The following is a 19017-nucleotide window of genomic DNA, read 5'->3' on the forward strand; positions in this document are numbered from 1 at the left end:
CTAAATTTCAGCATATCTTGGAAACACAAGGAAGACGAAGAGAGAGAGCAATTTAAATTCTAGGTACAATGTTAGAAATGAGCAATACAAACAGCACAGAAGGGCAGAATGAGGAAATCCATACTTCAGTGCAGTATTATAGCTAAGTTCCTTAAGCCACTGTTCTCTAGCAGTAGCAAAATATAGTCTCATTGTTTTAGGACATTTAAAGGACCAGGAAGGCATCTGCACGCAGGTGCTTTTTACCTCAGATACTTACACAGAAGAAAGCATATTTCACTTCTTATCAATGCTGTAACTGCAGTTTCTCTACAAAATGTTAAAAAAAGAATAGTTGGTGGCCAGACATTTTAAGATGATTTTAACAGCTTGGTTGTTTTACAGTAGTCTACAAAAGAACATGAAGCAATACTACTTCACTGAATGGGAAGATCCTAATCAGTATCTTGTATTAGCAATTTAATACCAAAGAAAACTGAGACAGGGCTAGAGGTTAATTCCAGTCATCTCCCTAATAAAACTCCTTCGATACATTCTAAAATTTCCTTCATTTGTCATATTTAATTTCTATCAATCATTCTGCTTTTGTATTAAACACAGAAGCAAAAATATATGAATATATTTTTAGTGAACAAAAGTTTAAACATTTAAAGGCATTTCAGCAGTTCAACAATAGGATGCTACACTATTAGAATCGCAAATTATGCCACTTTTCAAGCAAGTGACCAGCAACAGGCCACTCAGAAATAATTGTAATGGAAGATAGCTTGCTTTTTGTTATGCTGAGTACTATGGCTAACCCGTCTCAACTTTGCAGGCTTGCTTACCTCAGCAGTCTGCACATTTGAAATAAATAAATAAAGCAGTGTGAAGGGAGAAGTTTATATTTCTGTTCCAAGCTGCTGCTTTCTGTATTTGTGCAAGTTCACCTGTGGTTACACTGTTTCATAATGACAGTCTGAATATTCACACCACTATCAGACTACTTTTTTCTTAATACAAACCCTAAGGAAAAAAAAAGTTCAGAAAACTTAGCTATCTGTATCATCACAAAATATTTCTTAAAAAGCTACAGATTCATACACTAATTAAAACAATCTTGCTAGCTGCTGCACTCATATGCCGTTCATGAACATATGCACTTCTATGCTTAGTATTCACCAACTCTATCAGATGCAAGCTCAAGACATCCTTCAAGGCATATTCTCAGTAGGAGTGCAAGACTGAAGGAAATAACACAATTTGCAAACAGGATGTGCACAAGAGATTTTTTGAATGCACATTCCCAACTTATATCTTCGAGGAAGATTTGGGAAAGGGGACAACAGATTCAAGTCTGCAGCTTTATATAACTGGCAAAACAAATAAACAGCAATAAATGGAAGGAATGACAAGATTATGCTCCCAAATGCTGCTGTTTAACCGGAAGGCAAAGCCAAGAAGCCCTGCAGGAAACACAGGCTAGAAGCAGACTGTCTTATTTCCTATTGCTTCTGTGTTTAAAAACATCCCCAGTATGCATAAATCAAGATGTCATTGGCAGTGAAAACAGAACCCCAGCTTAACTCCATAGCTACAAGGCTCTGTTAATCCCTCTCTACCATTCTCACTAGGGTCTCTAGCTTTCTTTTGTTCTCATAATATCAAGCTATGACAAAGAAGCTATGACAATGACATATATAGAAAGAAATTTGTATTCACTTGTCAGATCCTGGTTTAAAAATATTTCCCTCGTAGGTACAGTAATAAGAACCAAAGTAAACAGAGGCTATTGTGGCACATTTACAATCATTTCAGTTTCTGAACACAAAAAAAATTATTTACTGCAGCACCCAAAACACTGAGAATACACACAGCTATAGTTTAACACAGATCAGTATAAAATACCAATGTCATTATTAATTTTCTTTAAGACAAGCAATTTACAGAAAGGTTCATAGTTCACATGTATATCAGCTAGGTCTTTCAATTTTGCAATGTGCAGTCAGAAAAACACTGCCCTCAGTAAATCTACTGGAGGGAGAAATTGGAGCGATAGAAAGCAATAGTCCTCCCCTAGTAAAAAGTGTATGCCTTGCCCTGAAACAGCCATGCTAGAAAGCTAGATAATGTAATTTTTCTTTTGACAAGATATAGCACATAAAAGTCTATATTGGACATTACAAACAGGTTGCTGCCACAATGTATTTGAGGAAGCACCCACTATGTTTTTGACTTTCCTCTCTTTCTCTTCCACTCTCATACGTGAACTATTTTCAAAATTATCCAAATTTGTCACCAACTTCTTCATTGACTTGCTTTGGTAAAAGGTATATTTCCTCAAAGAGAGAGGATGAAGGGTAACACAGCATTTACCAAATCTGTGCAGCTTTTCATAATTAAGGTTCATAAGAGCTGCTACAGCCTCGTTTACTCCTATTGCATATGATATGGTCATCCTTTTGACAAATCTAATTGTAGAATAAAGCACTTAATCTTCTCCAGGAGATTCTGGAAAATATAATACCTGAACCACTCAAGTTCTGATGTATTTATTAGTAAAAGGGATCTCTCAGAGAAAAGTTGAGGTATAAGACTGAAATACTGTATGCTGTCTTATTTTATATTTACATTTTGAACTAAGTTAGCTAATCCAGTGCAAATTCTCATAAAACTTGCACAGACACTAATGTGTATACAATGATTTTGTATCAATATGATTTAAAATATTTAATATACCAATGAAGTCAGAGAAAAGTGGTGGGTTTTAAAAAACCTGGAGTGAAAACAGCTCCAAGGAATATAAAAAACTCATTTCCAGTCACTAAACAAACTTTATTTATTCCTAGCATGATACCGCCAAATCAGAGGTACCATTCAACTGATCAGCTGTTTGAATTGGCTTTGTTATGTAGTATTCTTTGCATTAGCCAACAAATTCTATTTTGTTCATCTATCTGATTAGATACTATTTACATGTCTCCTGAAAAAGACATTTCTTCTGTATTAATATGACAAGAATGAAATAAAGTTGGGATTATTAAGCTAGCCTTAGTTACTAACCATAAAACTGTAAAAACGCAAAGTGTATTTAGATCCCATGCTGAGATCTCTCTCTTGCACATATGCAAAAAAACAAGTAAAATGTGCACCTAATGAGAAGGGGGAAAAAAGGAAAGAAAAACAACAGAGTGATCAAAATTCTTTTCCACCAAGGATTCTCCCCCTTAGCTCTTTTGGGGAAAGAAAATTCACTTTAGCATTTAAATTATTCTACACAGCAATTACATTTAAGAAAAGTACCTTCAATCCATGATCTTTTTGTTCCATCTTTCCAGATGCTAGAGTAATTCCTACTGAAGGATTATAATTAGCAAACAGTGTTTAAGCATTAAAATAATATTGAAATAATGTTAAAAAAAATCACAAAAAAGAATAACATAGCCTGAAATCAGCTCTTCAAATTCAGATGAAAGTTTATGGAAACTTCAGAAGCTTCAGCTCAGACCACCCCTGAGGAATGTGAAAGTTTTACATATATAAACTGTTCAAAAAGCACTACAGATTCAAGCAGAGAAGACCAAGGTCAACATACCACTTGATATCTTTCAAAATACATCTGTGATCCAAATAGATTATTTGCTTTTAAAAAGTAGCTATAACAAAAAAGCAAGAAACTACAGAGTGAAAAGACAGCGGCAGATCAATAATAACTCTTATGCATAACCACATGGTCTTGTTTCCAAATTTATATTCTATTCTTGCCAATGTAACAATAGATTCAATCTTAATTCTTGCTTCTTTCTGGGGAGGGAAAAAAATTTCTACTAGATTTTCACTTCTAGAAAGCTAGTACTAAAGAAAGCGCACCACAGTGATTAAATATTAACATCTTGGGATACTTTTTATTCCATGGAATTTCAAATAATCTTCTCCCACAAGAACAAATTTTGTCTTTTCCCTCATTATCATTACATTATCGATATCATTAAAAGTCACTAGAAGGATTAACATATGTCCAATGACAGCCAGGGTCCCAAAGGTGACATTTCAACAATAGGGAACAGTAAATATCAGAAACAGCATCCTTAGGAACCAGATGCTGTAATTCAGGGCCTCTAAAAGAAAGCAAGGATGAAACATGCTAACAAGACAGCTGACTTCACACAAAGTGAATTTGACAAAGTTCACCTTTGTCTAAAAAGCATGAATTTAAAACAAGGAAGAAGAGATATAAAGCATCTTTCTGTAAGAGACATCATGGAGGTGCAAATGCATAGATAGCATTGACTTCAAAATTAGGTGTAGGAGCATTCAATGAGTACTTCTTAAAGTTTTCAAAACTTAAAATCAAATCACCAACTAATATATTTAGCATTTCTTTAAAAGGAACAGGTATTGGAAATGACTGTTACAAAAGTTAGTGAAAAGAAGCTTTATTCTTGTCCCTTTTTAACAATCAGATTTTTATGAACTATGTCAATTTTCAGTACACTGGAAGAAGAGCTATTTGCAAATGGAAGAAAAGATAAATCTTTAGCATGCTGTTATTTCACTAAGTAATGGATACCTATATCTGCATCACAGGGCCATGCATAATGCAAAACAACAGCCTACCAAACCTAATATTCCATTTCTGACAGTGGCCGACACTGGAGTGATTCAGAAGACATAAATCTCTGTAAAAGCAGCTAATTGTCGAATAACATATCCCAGGAGAAGTTCCTTCCTGGCTCTGGCTGTTTGACTTTGACACATGGACCAAAAACCAGTATTACCCTAGCTAGCACAACTGCTGATATGTTGGCTAATGTGGCTAATCTTCACAGAATTATATTATTTGCCTTAATGGCATCATAAAACTTAAACCCTATGGCTTAACTATGCCCTGTATGCAAAAATTCTTCCCATTTATTAGTATTCCAACCTTCCATTGTTATGCAAGATGTCAAAGTAGTTCGCTATTGCAGAAGTACGCTGGTGAGTCAACTGTCTTGTAAACCCACTTTTGCCTTTGCTTGCCCTCCACTTCTGAACTTGCTGTTGTTCTTTCATATGATGAAGCAGAACAAGTATGTATTTGAAACCTAGTTAATCTGAAGTACTTCTGGATTTGATTTTGTAACAAGAGCATGTTAGAGAAATCATTCTTTCTTTAGAGGTCTGAGACAGTGCCTGCTGTGATATTCACACTGTCATTTTCCAATAACATGGCACAGAGAAGCAAATCCAAGATGAGAAAAAGTAAGTACTGCAGTTTCATGTTGGCAGCTGGCTGAGACTTTAGAATAATATTTGTTTTAGCAACCCCCAGTTAATGAATAGCCCATGCCAATGTGATAACCACTCTCTTCCTTGTACATTATACTGTTTTTTGGACAGTTTTATCTTACAATATTTGTGCTTCATGTCCTGTGCACTCCACCCACTTCACCAGTCTCCTGGGATCCTAGAGAAAAAAGCCACAGGGATAGTTCCTGTAATTAGCCTCATTATTACTTTGCACTGGAACATGAATCCGATTTGAATTAGTTGTTCCCACAGTTGTTTGGTCCTGTCTCATTTTTTGCATATAAACTATGCATATACTTGGGTATATACTAGCAAAAGGATAAAGAGATAGGCAAATTCAGTAGACTCTGAGAAACCTTTATTTTGGCAACATCCTTTTGCAATGATGCTATATTTTGCATCCAAAACATACCAGAACAAGGATGTATTACACCCTCTTATTTCAGCTAATACAGAATATATCTGCTTTATTGTTTGGCCAGCAATACCAAACAGGTCAAATTTAGGTCAAAGATTTAGGATAGTGGAGATCAGAATAAAGAGGAATAGGGAAAAAGAAACACATCTTCATTTTGCTAGGAACAAAAAGCTCTGGGTGCATTTAGTTTGCATGTGTAGTCTGCTTCTCCCATTACAACAGCCTTTGACCTTCTCTAAGCCTCATGTACTTTTCCATAGCTCATTTAACAGATGTGTAGTTTGACTTCTAAAGCACTTGATCAACATAATAAAAAGAGCAAATATGGACCAGTTACTAACGCTAGTTTTCAAAGGGAATGGCAGAGCACACAATTTTGAATGAAGTTGCACATTTCAGCCCAATCACATTTTCTTTTCCATCACACTATCAAATTAAGCTCAGAAAAAGATCCTTTCTCACTCAGGTACTATATAATCTACAAAGCATGTACTGAGCTGGTAGTTAGGTGCCCTCAAGTTCAAATCTCACATCAGTTAAGACATTTGTGTTTCACTTTCTTTTTCCTTGAGACTGAATAGTATCTTATGGCCTGACTTGTGATGTCAACAAATTGCACACATTAATTTCTGGCACAGCTAGGACTAGAACCTTAGTCTACAAAATGACAGATCCAAACCACATTTACACCTTTAATAGAAGTGTGCTAAATCCACAACTAGAAGAACATGTTATCTACAAACAATGGGACAAGAACTATTGGTCTAGGGATTAAAGTGCAGACAATAATATTCACAGCCACAGGCAGTTAAAAAGTCACAACAGATACCAACACAGCAGCATACTGTGATATACGTGTAGCATGTTGCAGGTGCCCACTGGCAAAATGTGCGCATATGCCTAACCATGCCAAAGACATTTATCTGGATGAACGATAAATTACTCCTTTACGTCACTGATTCAAGCCCATACTGGAAATCTCAGGATCCAAGCTCTTTGTGCATTTATTTTGATAGCTACAGTTCAATTACAGATAATGATTCTACATAAGATACTACTAGGCGCTTGCACTATTTTATAAAAGTATTGAGGTCTTAGGAACAATGGAAAATAATTATTATTCCTCTCTTATGCCCTGCAGAGAAAGGATGATGATGCCTGTTAGCAGTTTTCTTATATATATAAGCACTTTCCTTCTTCCTATATTTGCTTCCTATTTGCTCGAATTATATCGGCTTACCATAATGACAAACACTGTTCTTAACACTGAGTACCATCAAACTTCAGATATATCTCATGCATTCTCAGGTTTGTTGCCAAAAATTTCTTTTTTCCTGTTTGAGATTGTGCAAGGACTTTCCTATACAGAAGGTTAAACCAAGTTAAAAGAGTGAATTTGAGTTGTGTTTGTTAAAATACATTAAAAACTTCATGGAAGTTGCCATTCGTAAGTTAAGAAACCTTTGCTTTAAACTTAATTTATGATGCCCACAAAAATATTTAACACCCTTTTATTTCACGTTTTTTGTTTGGCTCAGAAATACTCAGGACAGCTGACACACCCTAAGTGAGTAGAATCAATGTGTTAAAATGAGGCCATCTTTATTATAAAAATACCGCCTTTTCAAGAAAATTTTTCCTACTGGAAAATAAAAAGAGCCCATTTTTCAGAATGGAATGTTTAAACATGGTAATTTATTGAAATCTAGCAGGAATTGTTCTCGTTAGATCTACTTGGAAGAAGGATTACATACATTTCCTACTGAAAAGCATTTGGTGATTTTGTCCCGCAAGTTAGTAGTTATCCTGAATGTGTTTCGTCAATGACAGAAAATATTTCTCCATTAACAGGATGACTAATTTCAAGTATTCCTCAGCAGTCAGCCTAGTAAGTTTTCACTCCACCTGAAATCAAGGTAATTTGAATTAAACAAACAGCATTGATTCTATTAACAATAACAAGAAAAAGCAACTCTGTTAACATGTCAGTAATATTTTGCCTACCTGGAGCACATCCTGTCTGAAATGCAAGCCTGGAAAACATTTACACTTTTAAACACCTTATAGCACTGTACAAAAACAGGAAGGCCACCCTTCCCAACAGTAAACCAGTCTATAAACTTGTAGCTAAATACCAAGCTGTGCAGGATAAGCATTAACACAGAATCTCCCCTTTCAAAGAACAATTTTCACAGTGCTCTACACCACCAGCTCAAGCCTCAACAGGCTCAAGTGAGTCTTGGGCAAGTACAACTGCCATGTTCAGCAGGGTGGGGCAATAGAGACACCCTCATTACAGACTCTCTGGGGTTACTACAACACAAATCACTTTGACTAGCACCCATAACGCAAAGTGAAAACATGCTGTGCTAGACCACAGGGTAAAAGCCTAACATATGCCTAACAAGAAGCATTAATAAATACATCCGAAATAACTGAAATTTCAGGGTAGTCCTCAAAAGGTTTTCACAACAGCACTACAATAATCCAATGAGGAAGGGGCAGAAAAGGAGCAACTACTGTTAGATGTTCATCCAGAAGAGGAATACTGTGCAGAAAAAATTAAGACTCACTAAAGCCTGAAAATCCAACAGCAGGAGGGCATCCAACAGAACCTCTACCTTACAAGAGCTAAGACTACAACTGAAAAAAAAACAGCAATAGTCATTAGGCTGAAGCATCTCCTTCACTATTTCCTCTGTTCAGCTGTCACCAGTCAGACTTTTTCTAAACCTCAAAAATCAGCCTGTCACTAATTCAAAAAATGGTACTTTCTGACTACAACAAAAAGGAGACGCAGATGAGACTAATAAATATGCTTTGCCAAAACTGCAGGTTAGCACATGCACACCAACCAGAAATTACAAATAAACTAACAAAGTTTGGCTCAAGGAACGAAAGAGAGAGAGAAAAAAAAAAAGACATTGGATGGGATAAGGTATACTTGAGGATCTGGATACCCTAACCAGAACTAAAACACACTCCAATTGCTAATCTCTTTCCTTTCCTAAAAGAGATTCAGATAACTTTGGTAATCCCAAGACTGGTGCCCACCCGTGACTTTTTGAATGTAGGCTGGTCAGCTCCTTAAAAAGAAACCAGCCCATTGCTAAATCAGCAGGCAAGGTTTATCCAACTGACATTGGAGTAATAGTATTAACATAGTTTTGTTCAAGACAGTCTATTAACATAAACAAGAGATACAAGTATGCCCAGAAGCTTCTTCTTCTTCCCCCAAGTACATCTGTTGGTCTAATAAAAGTTATTAACCCTCACGACAAACTTGTTCCTTCTTACATCCAATTGCAAGCAGTTACACACTAATACTTCATTAGACATGACAATCATGAAGGTCACAGACTGGAGTTCCAGCAACACCTGCACGTCATCAGAGAAAAGACTAACCGAAATGAAAGCTATTTATCATTTATCACACCTGACAAACTTGAAACCACAGAGTTAGCCCTGTAACCTAAGCCCAAGTAGTCTCATCCACAAAGTAGACACAAAACACCTTGTTGTAAAAAACAATTCTATCCAGTTTTGCATAACCTATTAACATATCCTCTATGAAACAAAGCCTCTCCTGAACAGCTATGTTTTATGAAGCATCACATATAAAAAAGAAGTTCTATAAATTAGGAAATTCTATGCTGAAGGAACATTAAGGTTGTGAAAAGAAGCATCACAGGAAAAAAAAAACTCAACGTCACCTAAATAACCTCTTACATGCAAATTCAGTGCTTGTGTGTAACTACCATGAAACATTTCTCAGGTAAAAGTCACATTTATTTACATATTTCAGTGCAGAGAAGGCACAGCAGTAATCCAGTCAATGAACACTGACAATAAAAATATTCAATGAATGCTTCTTATGAACAGTGAAAAAAAATGCAAGCAGATATATTCTGAAGAGTTCAAGTTAAGGGGGTCTGGATCACTTTGACTTTGCCCTAAACACCAACAAAGCACAGAAGATGCTTGTTGAAGAATACAGTTTTCTTCACGTGTACGTTTTAGCTTGATGGAGATCTTCTTTGAATGTTCAGAATAAAGAGGAATTTGGTCTATGACAGTCCTTCCTGTCCTGATTCCAGTTTAATTTCTGACTTTCTTCGAGGGCTTGACAAGTTATATCTAAATTCTGATTGTGTGCGTGTGTGTTCAGTGTTCAAGTAGCCCCTCTTTTTCCGCAATCAGAAACAGAGCTTTGTGGACTGTGTGAAGAACCTGTCCCCTGACCAGTTTCTCTTGGCAGGCAGAAGGAAAGAAAACTAACTTGAGACAAAACTGCCAAACGCTAACGTTATTGTACTATTGTTCAACCACTTATAATTATACTCAGTCTGACTAATTCCAAAATTAAATTATTTTAAATTATTGCACATAGTCTCCGGAGCAGTGAGGCTTCTGGAATGTGACTGAAGTGCTGGAACAGTTTTCAGCAAAGTCATGAAGCCATAATTCTTCCTTAAGTAGAGATCTCATGGCTCACTGATATAATAGTCTCCAATAATACTATAAACAATGCATGGTTGCCAAGAAACCATACGCATTCATTATAAAGCTTAATACAGTTATGGATACAGTCTAAATTTCTTTTTTATTGCAGAATAAGATGGGTGGAAAAATTAATGCCCTAATGAGGGCATTTGAAAACTGAATCCAGTAAATAAGTTTCACAACCTTATCACTGATTTTAGAAGGCTAAACATGGGTTAAAAAATGATGCACAAATTACTTTGATAGCATTCCACTAGCAGAGACTCAGATTAAAGTTCTTTATTAGGTCAGCAGTGATTACAGAATATGCAGATCTGACAACCCAGGTTCAAACTTGTATACACAGCTATCTAAAAATTGCAGACTCTTATTAATTTTACTCTTTCAAGAATGCTTGCTCTGGGCCCATATCCAATAGACATAGCAGATGGAAACTGCCAGTGAAATATGGCAAAGCTATACAGGCCATCAAGCATGAACCAAGCTTCCTGAAAATTGTCTTGAATCAGACTGCTGGATTCAGCCAGGCACCCAAAATTCCACCTACATTCCTGACATAATACAGAAAGAAGTTTTCTAAGGCATATGAAACTTGATTTAGAACAAATTATAAATTCTGAATTCTTCATAAATATCCAGTTCACCATCAGAACGTTTATAGTTTTGCCATAAACTGATTTAACAAAGTAAGACAGTAAGGCTGATGGTGGTGTGAGGCCATTCTTTATTACCTGCTCCAAGCTCACAGCATCTCATATTTTCAGATATTCTGCAGTTCTTCCAAACAGTCCATGCAGGATAAATAATTAGTGATCATGTACACTGATCATGTATCACAAATAATCACATGACTTCATGGTTATATTCAACTGATTTAAGTCTTTGCTGCCACCAAAAAAAGCGTCCCTATTCTTCCCTAAGCTTTATAGTCTCACCAGCTCTGTAGTACTATTAGCTTAACTGATGTGGCTAAACAAACAGGCCTCAGAAACACATTCAGCTGAAAACTAATCTTAGGAAAGGAAAACAGGTGTTAAAGAAAAAAAAGATAAGTTTTCAGTCAGATGAGCATCTTGACCCATAAGCCTTCATGAACACTGATGCCAGCACAAAGGAGGAGATGGTAACTTTCAGATAGATGTATTACTACCCTTTTGAATGTTCTTTTTTGAAGGAAAGTAAGAGTTCATTGTCAGGAACCTTGGGATTGATCTGTACTTATGCCCCTAAATAAATTCCTTGTTGGAAAAAGAATGATCTCATAAAAGCAAACTGCTATTCACCTACATTGTATTAACCAAAGACAAGTAACTACCTAACTAATATAATTTCAGTGTTTTGCTAAAATAATACAGATTTCAAAATGCAGGACTATCTTCAGCATTTTCTCCAACAAATGCAAGAAATCAATAATTAAGTACATCAAGACACTTCAGGGCGCAAGGCTCTACAGTTACTTTTTTGCATTGCTTTGCATTATGGCAGAAAAATAATAATGACTTTCAGTAATACATCTAAGGCCACTCAGAACCAGAGACATAAGGGAACAGCAGGTGGTTTAAAGAGTTTAAATTGCTCAGCAAATCCTGATTACATTTCTACAACTACACATGAGTTTCCAAGGATATCAAACAAACAGCACTTTTCCACTACTATACTAATGCATAATACAAGTTAATATTTAATGGAGATATTCCTTTACCTGTTAAAACAACTAGTACAACAGTTCACAGGTAACTTCTGGTTTAACAGAGGTAAGGCTCATGTCTAATAAAAGAATATGAAATAATATTGAAACTTCAATTGCAAGTAGTGAACTGAGTGCAAGTAGCTCATAGACAGACCTAGATTTATCTGATGATGAAAACCCTGGAAGGCCATAGGTAGTGTTACAGAGAGGAATAAATAAGGAACATGTAAACATTTTCTATCCAGTGGGACTGGACATTTCTCTCTTACAGGTTCTGAGTTATTTTCAGCTCTCTCAGAGTAGGAAGAGTGGACCACAAAGCCAAGAGTTTGCACGGAATGTAAAGTAAGGGAAACACCTGTTGCGAGGTCAGTTAAAAAAGAGCATGAATATACACTGTGCAGCTGTGAAAGGTGGGAGGTCATAGCAGATTTTCTAGGGAAGATTGCCTTATAAAGGCAGGAGACTTTCTTCACTGAAAAGAACTGAAGGGAAGAAGATGGAAAGCATTCCTTGTGGTTACGGCAGCTGAAGAACTTCCAGTGCTCGTCCTTTCTTCCTTTTCATAAAAACATATGCTATAATTTGGAAGCCTCAAGCAATACCTAGAATGAAAATCATTAGCTACCTTTACATAAAGGTAGGCATAGACAAAAGTACTCTTAATATTAGTTTGGTTCAACTGTATTGTGTAGCAGCCAAGCTGATAGCAAAGTATATTGCATGGTTTCCCCACTGTTCCCACTACAAGATGTATTCCTTTCAATTAATGCAGCCTCTTCAAAAGCAACAAACATTTAGTTTAACAGCTGTAAATTAGCATACTGGATTTCTACTGACTCAGTACCAGAATGCTAGTCACGAATGTTTCACCTTGTGTCATTTTTCACCTCTGTTCCCTAGCTGTTCACATCAGGTACTAGCTCAATGCTAGGACTTTTCTGTGCAACAATATTACTCATATTTCACCACAGTATATCCTGAACTGGAGAGTGTCTTAAGACCTTATGAGGAAGTTTCTTAAAGATACTTCCATAAATGCAGTATGGGAGACAGACAGCAAAACAGCAGTATCTGTGTTACTTATATCTTTCAAAATCATTGTTGGGATAAAGTGGCAAAATCCTGTATCCCCAAAAGTGGATAAACTGTTAGTTTCATCTTAAGCCCTAACATTTATAACTGGATGAAAGAAAGCATGTCATAATGGCCTTCTGCACTAGATAAATCTACCAGTGTGCAATCCTAATCACTACTACAGAAGTTCTTCTGTACTGTTTTTTTAAAAATGCTTCAGCATAGCATATAGTCTAAAATTGCATTGGCATAGCAAATGTCTCCACATAGCCCACTTTCCAACTACCTGTCCTGGTCAGATGAAAACTATGCAAGGCAGTTCATCATAGGCAGTGCTTCCAATGGATTAACTGAAATTACACAATAAATTTGAAAGCTGTTATATTGGATTAGACATGTCAGTGTACAGCTGCAACCACTTGCTCTGTCTAGCCTGAAAATATCTGTAAGAATAGGAGCTTTACTTATAATGGCAGTAGACATTAGAGCACCTAAGTAGACTGAACCTCTCTGTGCTGTCTTCAAGCACAAATAATCAGAACAGGAGTTTGCTCCTCTCTTCTTCCATCTGTACTTTTCTAATTTTTCTAGACCATTGCTTTTCTAACAATCCTTAAGGCTGAAGTTGTGGAAGGAGCTTGGCCAGGATATGAGAAAAGGATAGCCTTCAATCATCTTTAAGGCCTCTTTCCCAAGTCACCAAAGCAACATATGAAAGAAGAGGTAGTTGAGCATTGGATGCTGTGACAGTATGGGTAGCTAGGGCTACAACTTTAAAAAATAAAAACACAGTGAATCCCTATTGCACACAGCCCATTGTCTTTTACTCCACTTGCATTGTGGTTAAATGTGGGAGATGGAACTGTGAATTTCAGTCAGAAAAAGGCACAGAGATAATACACTGTTGTAAAGTTAACATGCTCATACAATTTATTTTCTTATTGCCATATTCCCCTGCAAGAGCTAGACATCCCGCTGTCCAAAAAAATATTTTATTGAAAGAAGTCTTATTACACAGTAGAAGTTCTGCATCTAAAAATTTATTTTTAACAAGATGCTAGGTGCTGCAGTTTCCCCTTAGAATAGGAGTCTCAAGTACTGCAGTGAAACCAGACCATGCAGATGAAGGCACTAACATTTTACTGGTACCAGAACTGCCTGGGAAAGGACAGGACACTGCAGTTCACAAGCACTCAAGATGCTTATGCTGATCCTGGGATATCACAGTCCTCTGATGCAGAGGCAATACTGATATGCATTCAACAGCAAATAATCTTCACAGAAGAGTTTATAGGCAGCACTTCACTTCTTCGAGGATGTACAGTTTCTCTTGTGCTCAGACATGTTCAAATAAGAAATGAGAGGGAATGCCATTAGTTTATTGAAATAGAAGCTTCCTTGCAAAGGAAAAAAATGAAATTCTTTTTCCCATTTTCTTCACTACAAGCCCCTTTTTGCAGGGCTAGTCTATATGCTGAAGGCTTTGTCAGTAGCCTATACAAAGCTCTCCAGCTCACTCCTGCAAAAGTAGTTCTTCTGCCACTGTAGGATGCCTCTACACACAGAGGTGTTTTGCCATCACAACTACGTTAAACTGTTACAGTTCTCATAGTTCCAGTCAGCATAGTACTAACATCATAGTACTACATCACAGTACAGATGTAGCCCAAAGTAGTATCTTGTGCATAACAGGTAACTGTTGATAAAATGATTTCTTTCTCTCCTCTGCTTATGTAGCAATTCACAAAAAAAGCTACAGTACACAATTCTTTGATACACAAAAAAGTATAACAGCATCAGACATCACAGCTGAAGATTAAAAATAATTGATGCCATGTCAGGTTTACCAGTACATTTAATAATCTTATTCCTTTTTAATTATGAATTTTAAACCAAATTAAAAAGCAAGTTTCATAACAGAAGGAACAACGCCTGTCTTTGTTACTACTTTGAATTTCAAGAGCAGATCAATCCTATTTGTAACACAGAAATTTGGAATCTCTTTCAAAGTGCGTAATGTAGATCTCTGTCAGATGCCACTGAACAAAGCTATTAAGCAAGACTGATCTCTAATCAAAGTTATGTTGAAAATATTTTCTATGTACAATGAAAATGCTCAAAATGGTCAGTTTTTTTATAGAGACTTAACTCTCTATGCACAACTTAAACGCTCTTAAGACACACATATATACCCATCACTTTACACACTGAAGAGACATTAAGCTTTCACCAATATCAGTGTCAAAGCAGCCATTCAGCAGAAGGTATAAGAGATACTAACCAATCACCAAAAAAAAAAAAAAAAAAAGACTTCGAGTTTACTTTGGTGCTAAACTGAGGTTTGACTGTAACATGGCTCACCTTTCTTTCGTAGGACTTTGCTGGATGTTGAGGCACTTGACAGAACAGAAGGCAACACCTCACTGAAGTTTTGCTGTGTGATCAGAAAACCTATAGCTGCTTGCCTAATCTCTAATAGATTCACTATTGTTTATAAGCTTCAGCTTCCGTTTCTGTGTATTAAGCACTCTGAGGCAATCAGAGACACTTCGGCTGTTGCCTTTTGTGGTATGATTAGAACTTACCCTTCCCCCACTTTCCAACAGAACACAAGTAAAGGGGAGGACCATTAAGGAACAAAGCAGATCTCACTCTAAATCGTCTATAGGATAAATGTGACATGAGCTTGAAGAGTAGAGATCTAGAACAGAAGTGACTGCTACTGCTGCCTAATTTAACTCACTTGCACTTGAAAGATAATTTCTTAGTAATACAAAGTTAAAAACTAGAGGATGTTTTCTCATACCAGAACACTAGGAAAGCATTACTGCTAACACAAGAAATACAATGCCAAAACAGTTAGGAATAAGAAAGATCACAGTACTTTTTATTAGCAGCAACACTCATTCAAAAAAAGTGACAACACTAAGAAACAGACTAATATAGTTTGTTATTGAGAGACACAAAAAGAAATTGACACAAGAACTGATAAGTTTCTGGAAGTGACCTGTTTTTCTGACTATTTCTGCAGGTTTTTCTGCAGCCCCTCCTTTCCCACCCAGGAGACTGTAACAGTTGAAAGTTGTCACTAAAAGAAAGGCTGGGCAACATTACCCAAAACTGCTGTGACAGACTAATAGCCTCAGTTTCTTTCTCAACAAACAGCAAGAATGTTTTCTTTTAGATGCATTGTTGCTAACGACAGCAGTAAGTTGGAAAGATTAGAAAGGGTCTGTCAGACCTTCTTTCCCTTTAACCTTCAGAATATCAATGCTTTCCCTTCCTGCTATCCCCCCAAAAGACTGCACAAATAGAACTCTCAAACTTTTAAAGGAGAAAAAACACAGTGAGACATTACTGGGTTTAGTCAGGCAACAAATATCAAGAAATAGCTGAGAACAAGCAAGTAATGTACAAATGACTGGGGATCAATGGGGAAAGCAGGCAGGTTTTTTTTCCCCACACTTGGATATATCCACCCACCCCTGGTGTAAAAAAAAAACAAAAAAAACACCAACAAAAAAACACACACACACAGAATGGATGTCAATTTTTCATAGCAACTTCATAAAGCCTAAAATATTTTTGATAAAAAAACTGGCATTTTAACGTATTGACAGTTTGACTAAACTGAACTTTGATTCTCTTCTGCTTTACAATAATTCACACAAAATAAGTAGAACTACATAACTGAGCCATCTTGAGTCATCCAAGTGGCTTGCATGGGTGGCTTACTGGATTAGACATTTTGTAATTACCGTGGAGCTTTTTGACACTTAAGCTTTTACTTTTACAGAGTAAATACAACAGACCACATGTACTTAGCTGTTGGAAATCAAATCCAAACCACCTTGTTATTTACACTAATATTTTCATTATGAATATGTAACAATAGAATATAGCTCTGTAACCTACAAGAGACAAGTGTTTCAGTACATGGCATACGAAGCCTTTCACATGTCTCAAATACTGTATTTCTACTGCTTAGGCTGTTGGAAGAAAACCACACAATCAATGCATACCCTATAGGTATTCAGCACTCATGCCCATCAGCTGAAGGATCAAACTTACAGTAAAACATAACTGGTACTGGCAACTGGCTCAAGACTTGGTCACATCTAGTGTGAAGATATGTAGCAAGTGTCATACTTTCACCAGCAAATGAGTTCAGCTGGAGACAAACAGCAATACACACACACACAGAGGCAAGAGTGATCCTTCTGGCACACCAGATGCAGCAATTGCAATGAAAAAGTTTTTTACTCCATATTCTAAGCATGTCACATTAGAAAAGGAGGCAACCTGATAAATATCAAACTACCGTAAAAAAAGAAACTAAGGAGAGCAAGTATCACTGAAATATTAGTTTTGCTGAAGCATAAGCTTACTGCCCATCCAATTCTGAAACATAATTATTCACAGTTCACCTGAGTCGAGGTCACCAGCACAACTCATGCAAGAAGCAACCAAGTTTAATTTCCTTGGGATACTGACAGTATATCAGATCACTACCATCAACTGTGTCTTCTTCTCTCACTGAGGTTTTCAAACCTAAAACCAGTAAAGTGCTTTCTACCTTCTGTCTCTAGGTAATTAGCACTATGAATCCCAGGCTACCCAAGCCCCTCTGGCACAGCTCTGATTTGGCTTTAATCTCTGCTGAGGTCTCTTCTTCCTCTCCACAGAAGACCATTTAAACTTTGGCAAGCCTCTAGGTTGAAAGTGAAGTTATGTTGCAGAGATACTAGTCCCACACTAAATTAGTAGGAATGCATGGAGACCTGTAACGCCTGGCCTTTCTATATCCAGAAAGGAAAGAAAAGTTACTTTTTCAGAGAGCAGCTGCTTGAGACAAGGCAAGTTCTCTGCACCTCTTCCTCCCCTCAAGCACAGTAGGCTACACCCAGACAAGCTTGCCTCTGTGTGGTCCAGGAGCGTTTTCTAACGTTTCCTCTTAATGTCACCGCAGGATGTAACACTGGTTGTCATCTCTACTGCAAATAACTGATTAGTCATTTATTCCTCCCTCGCCGCTTGCGCTGCTCAGCCCCGCGTCGGGTGAGAGACACCTCGGTCCCGCCGAGGCAGGCCCGCATCTCGCGGCCCCTCGAGAGGCCGCCCGGGACCGCCGACCCCGGGAGGCGCCCCTCGCGCGGGGGCGCCCAACGGCCCAGCCTCGCGCCCCTAACGCCTCAGCCTAACGGCTCGCGCACCCTCCTCGCGCCCCCAACGCCTCAGCCTTGCGCCCTCCCCCGCCCCCAACGGCTCAGCCTCGCGCCCCCCCCCCGCGCGCCCCCCCCCCGCCCTCAACGGCTCAGTCTCGCGCCCCCAACGCCTCAGCCTAATGGCTCCCCCCCGCGCCCCCCCCTCGCGCCCTCCGCCCCCAACGGCTCAGCCTAACGGCTCTCCCCCGAACCCCCCCCCACCCCACGCCCCCAACGGCTCAGCCTAACGGCTCCCCCAACGGCTCCCCCCCCCTCGCCCCCAACGGCTCCGCCGGTCGCTGCGCGCACCTGGCGCCCGCCCGGCTCAGCCCACCTCCGGCCGGCCCCGGGGCTGCCCGGGCGAGGAAAAGCCTGCTAAACCGGGAGCCGCTCCCTGAGGCGCCGGGTGCCTCCGCGTGTGCGTGTGAAGGCGGGGGGAGGCAGGGGGTGGGGGGAAGCGGCAAGCCCTACTCACCCCATGAGCCAGTCCATGGCTGAGTCCCGCCGCGCTGCGAGGCTCCCGCGGCCGCCGCGTCCCGGCTCACCGCCCGCTCATGGGGGCCCCCCCCCACAGCTCCCGCTCCGGGCGCCGGGGCTGGGGCCCGGCTCCTCCCGGCGGCGGCAGCGGCGCCCCCCCACTCCGCCCTCGCTGCCGCCCTCGCTGCCCGGCGGGCGGGCGGGTGCGCGCGCGCTGCCCGGCTCCCGGTCCGGGCTCCGGCTGCCGCTCGCGCCGTGCCGCGGGGAGCGCGCGCGCCCGCGGAGCGGCAGCGGCTGCGGCTGCGCCCGCCTCGCGCCGCGGCCAGCAGGCTGCGCCGGGTCCCCTCCTCAGCCTGACACTCGCGCACTGGGGCGGC

At 39.1% G+C, this 19017-nt stretch overlaps 1 protein-coding gene across 1 annotated transcript in view; it reads right to left on the reverse strand.

The window, feature by feature from the left end:
• The window catches only part of MOB2 (MOB kinase activator 2), a 118871-nt gene extending 100107 nt beyond the window's left edge, over positions 1-18764 (reverse strand). Inside the window, exon 1 of the mRNA XM_067296000.1 lies at positions 18639-18764. Within this exon, the coding sequence (XP_067152101.1) occupies positions 18639-18655 (17 nt within the window). The 5' untranslated portion in view covers positions 18656-18764. The remainder of the gene's footprint in view (positions 1-18638) is intronic.
• Between the last annotated feature and the right edge of the window lie 253 nt (positions 18765-19017).

This window comes from Apteryx mantelli, chromosome 4 (genome assembly GCF_036417845.1).
Source record: "Apteryx mantelli isolate bAptMan1 chromosome 4, bAptMan1.hap1, whole genome shotgun sequence".
In the NCBI taxonomy this organism is placed as follows: domain Eukaryota; kingdom Metazoa; phylum Chordata; class Aves; order Apterygiformes; family Apterygidae; genus Apteryx; species Apteryx mantelli.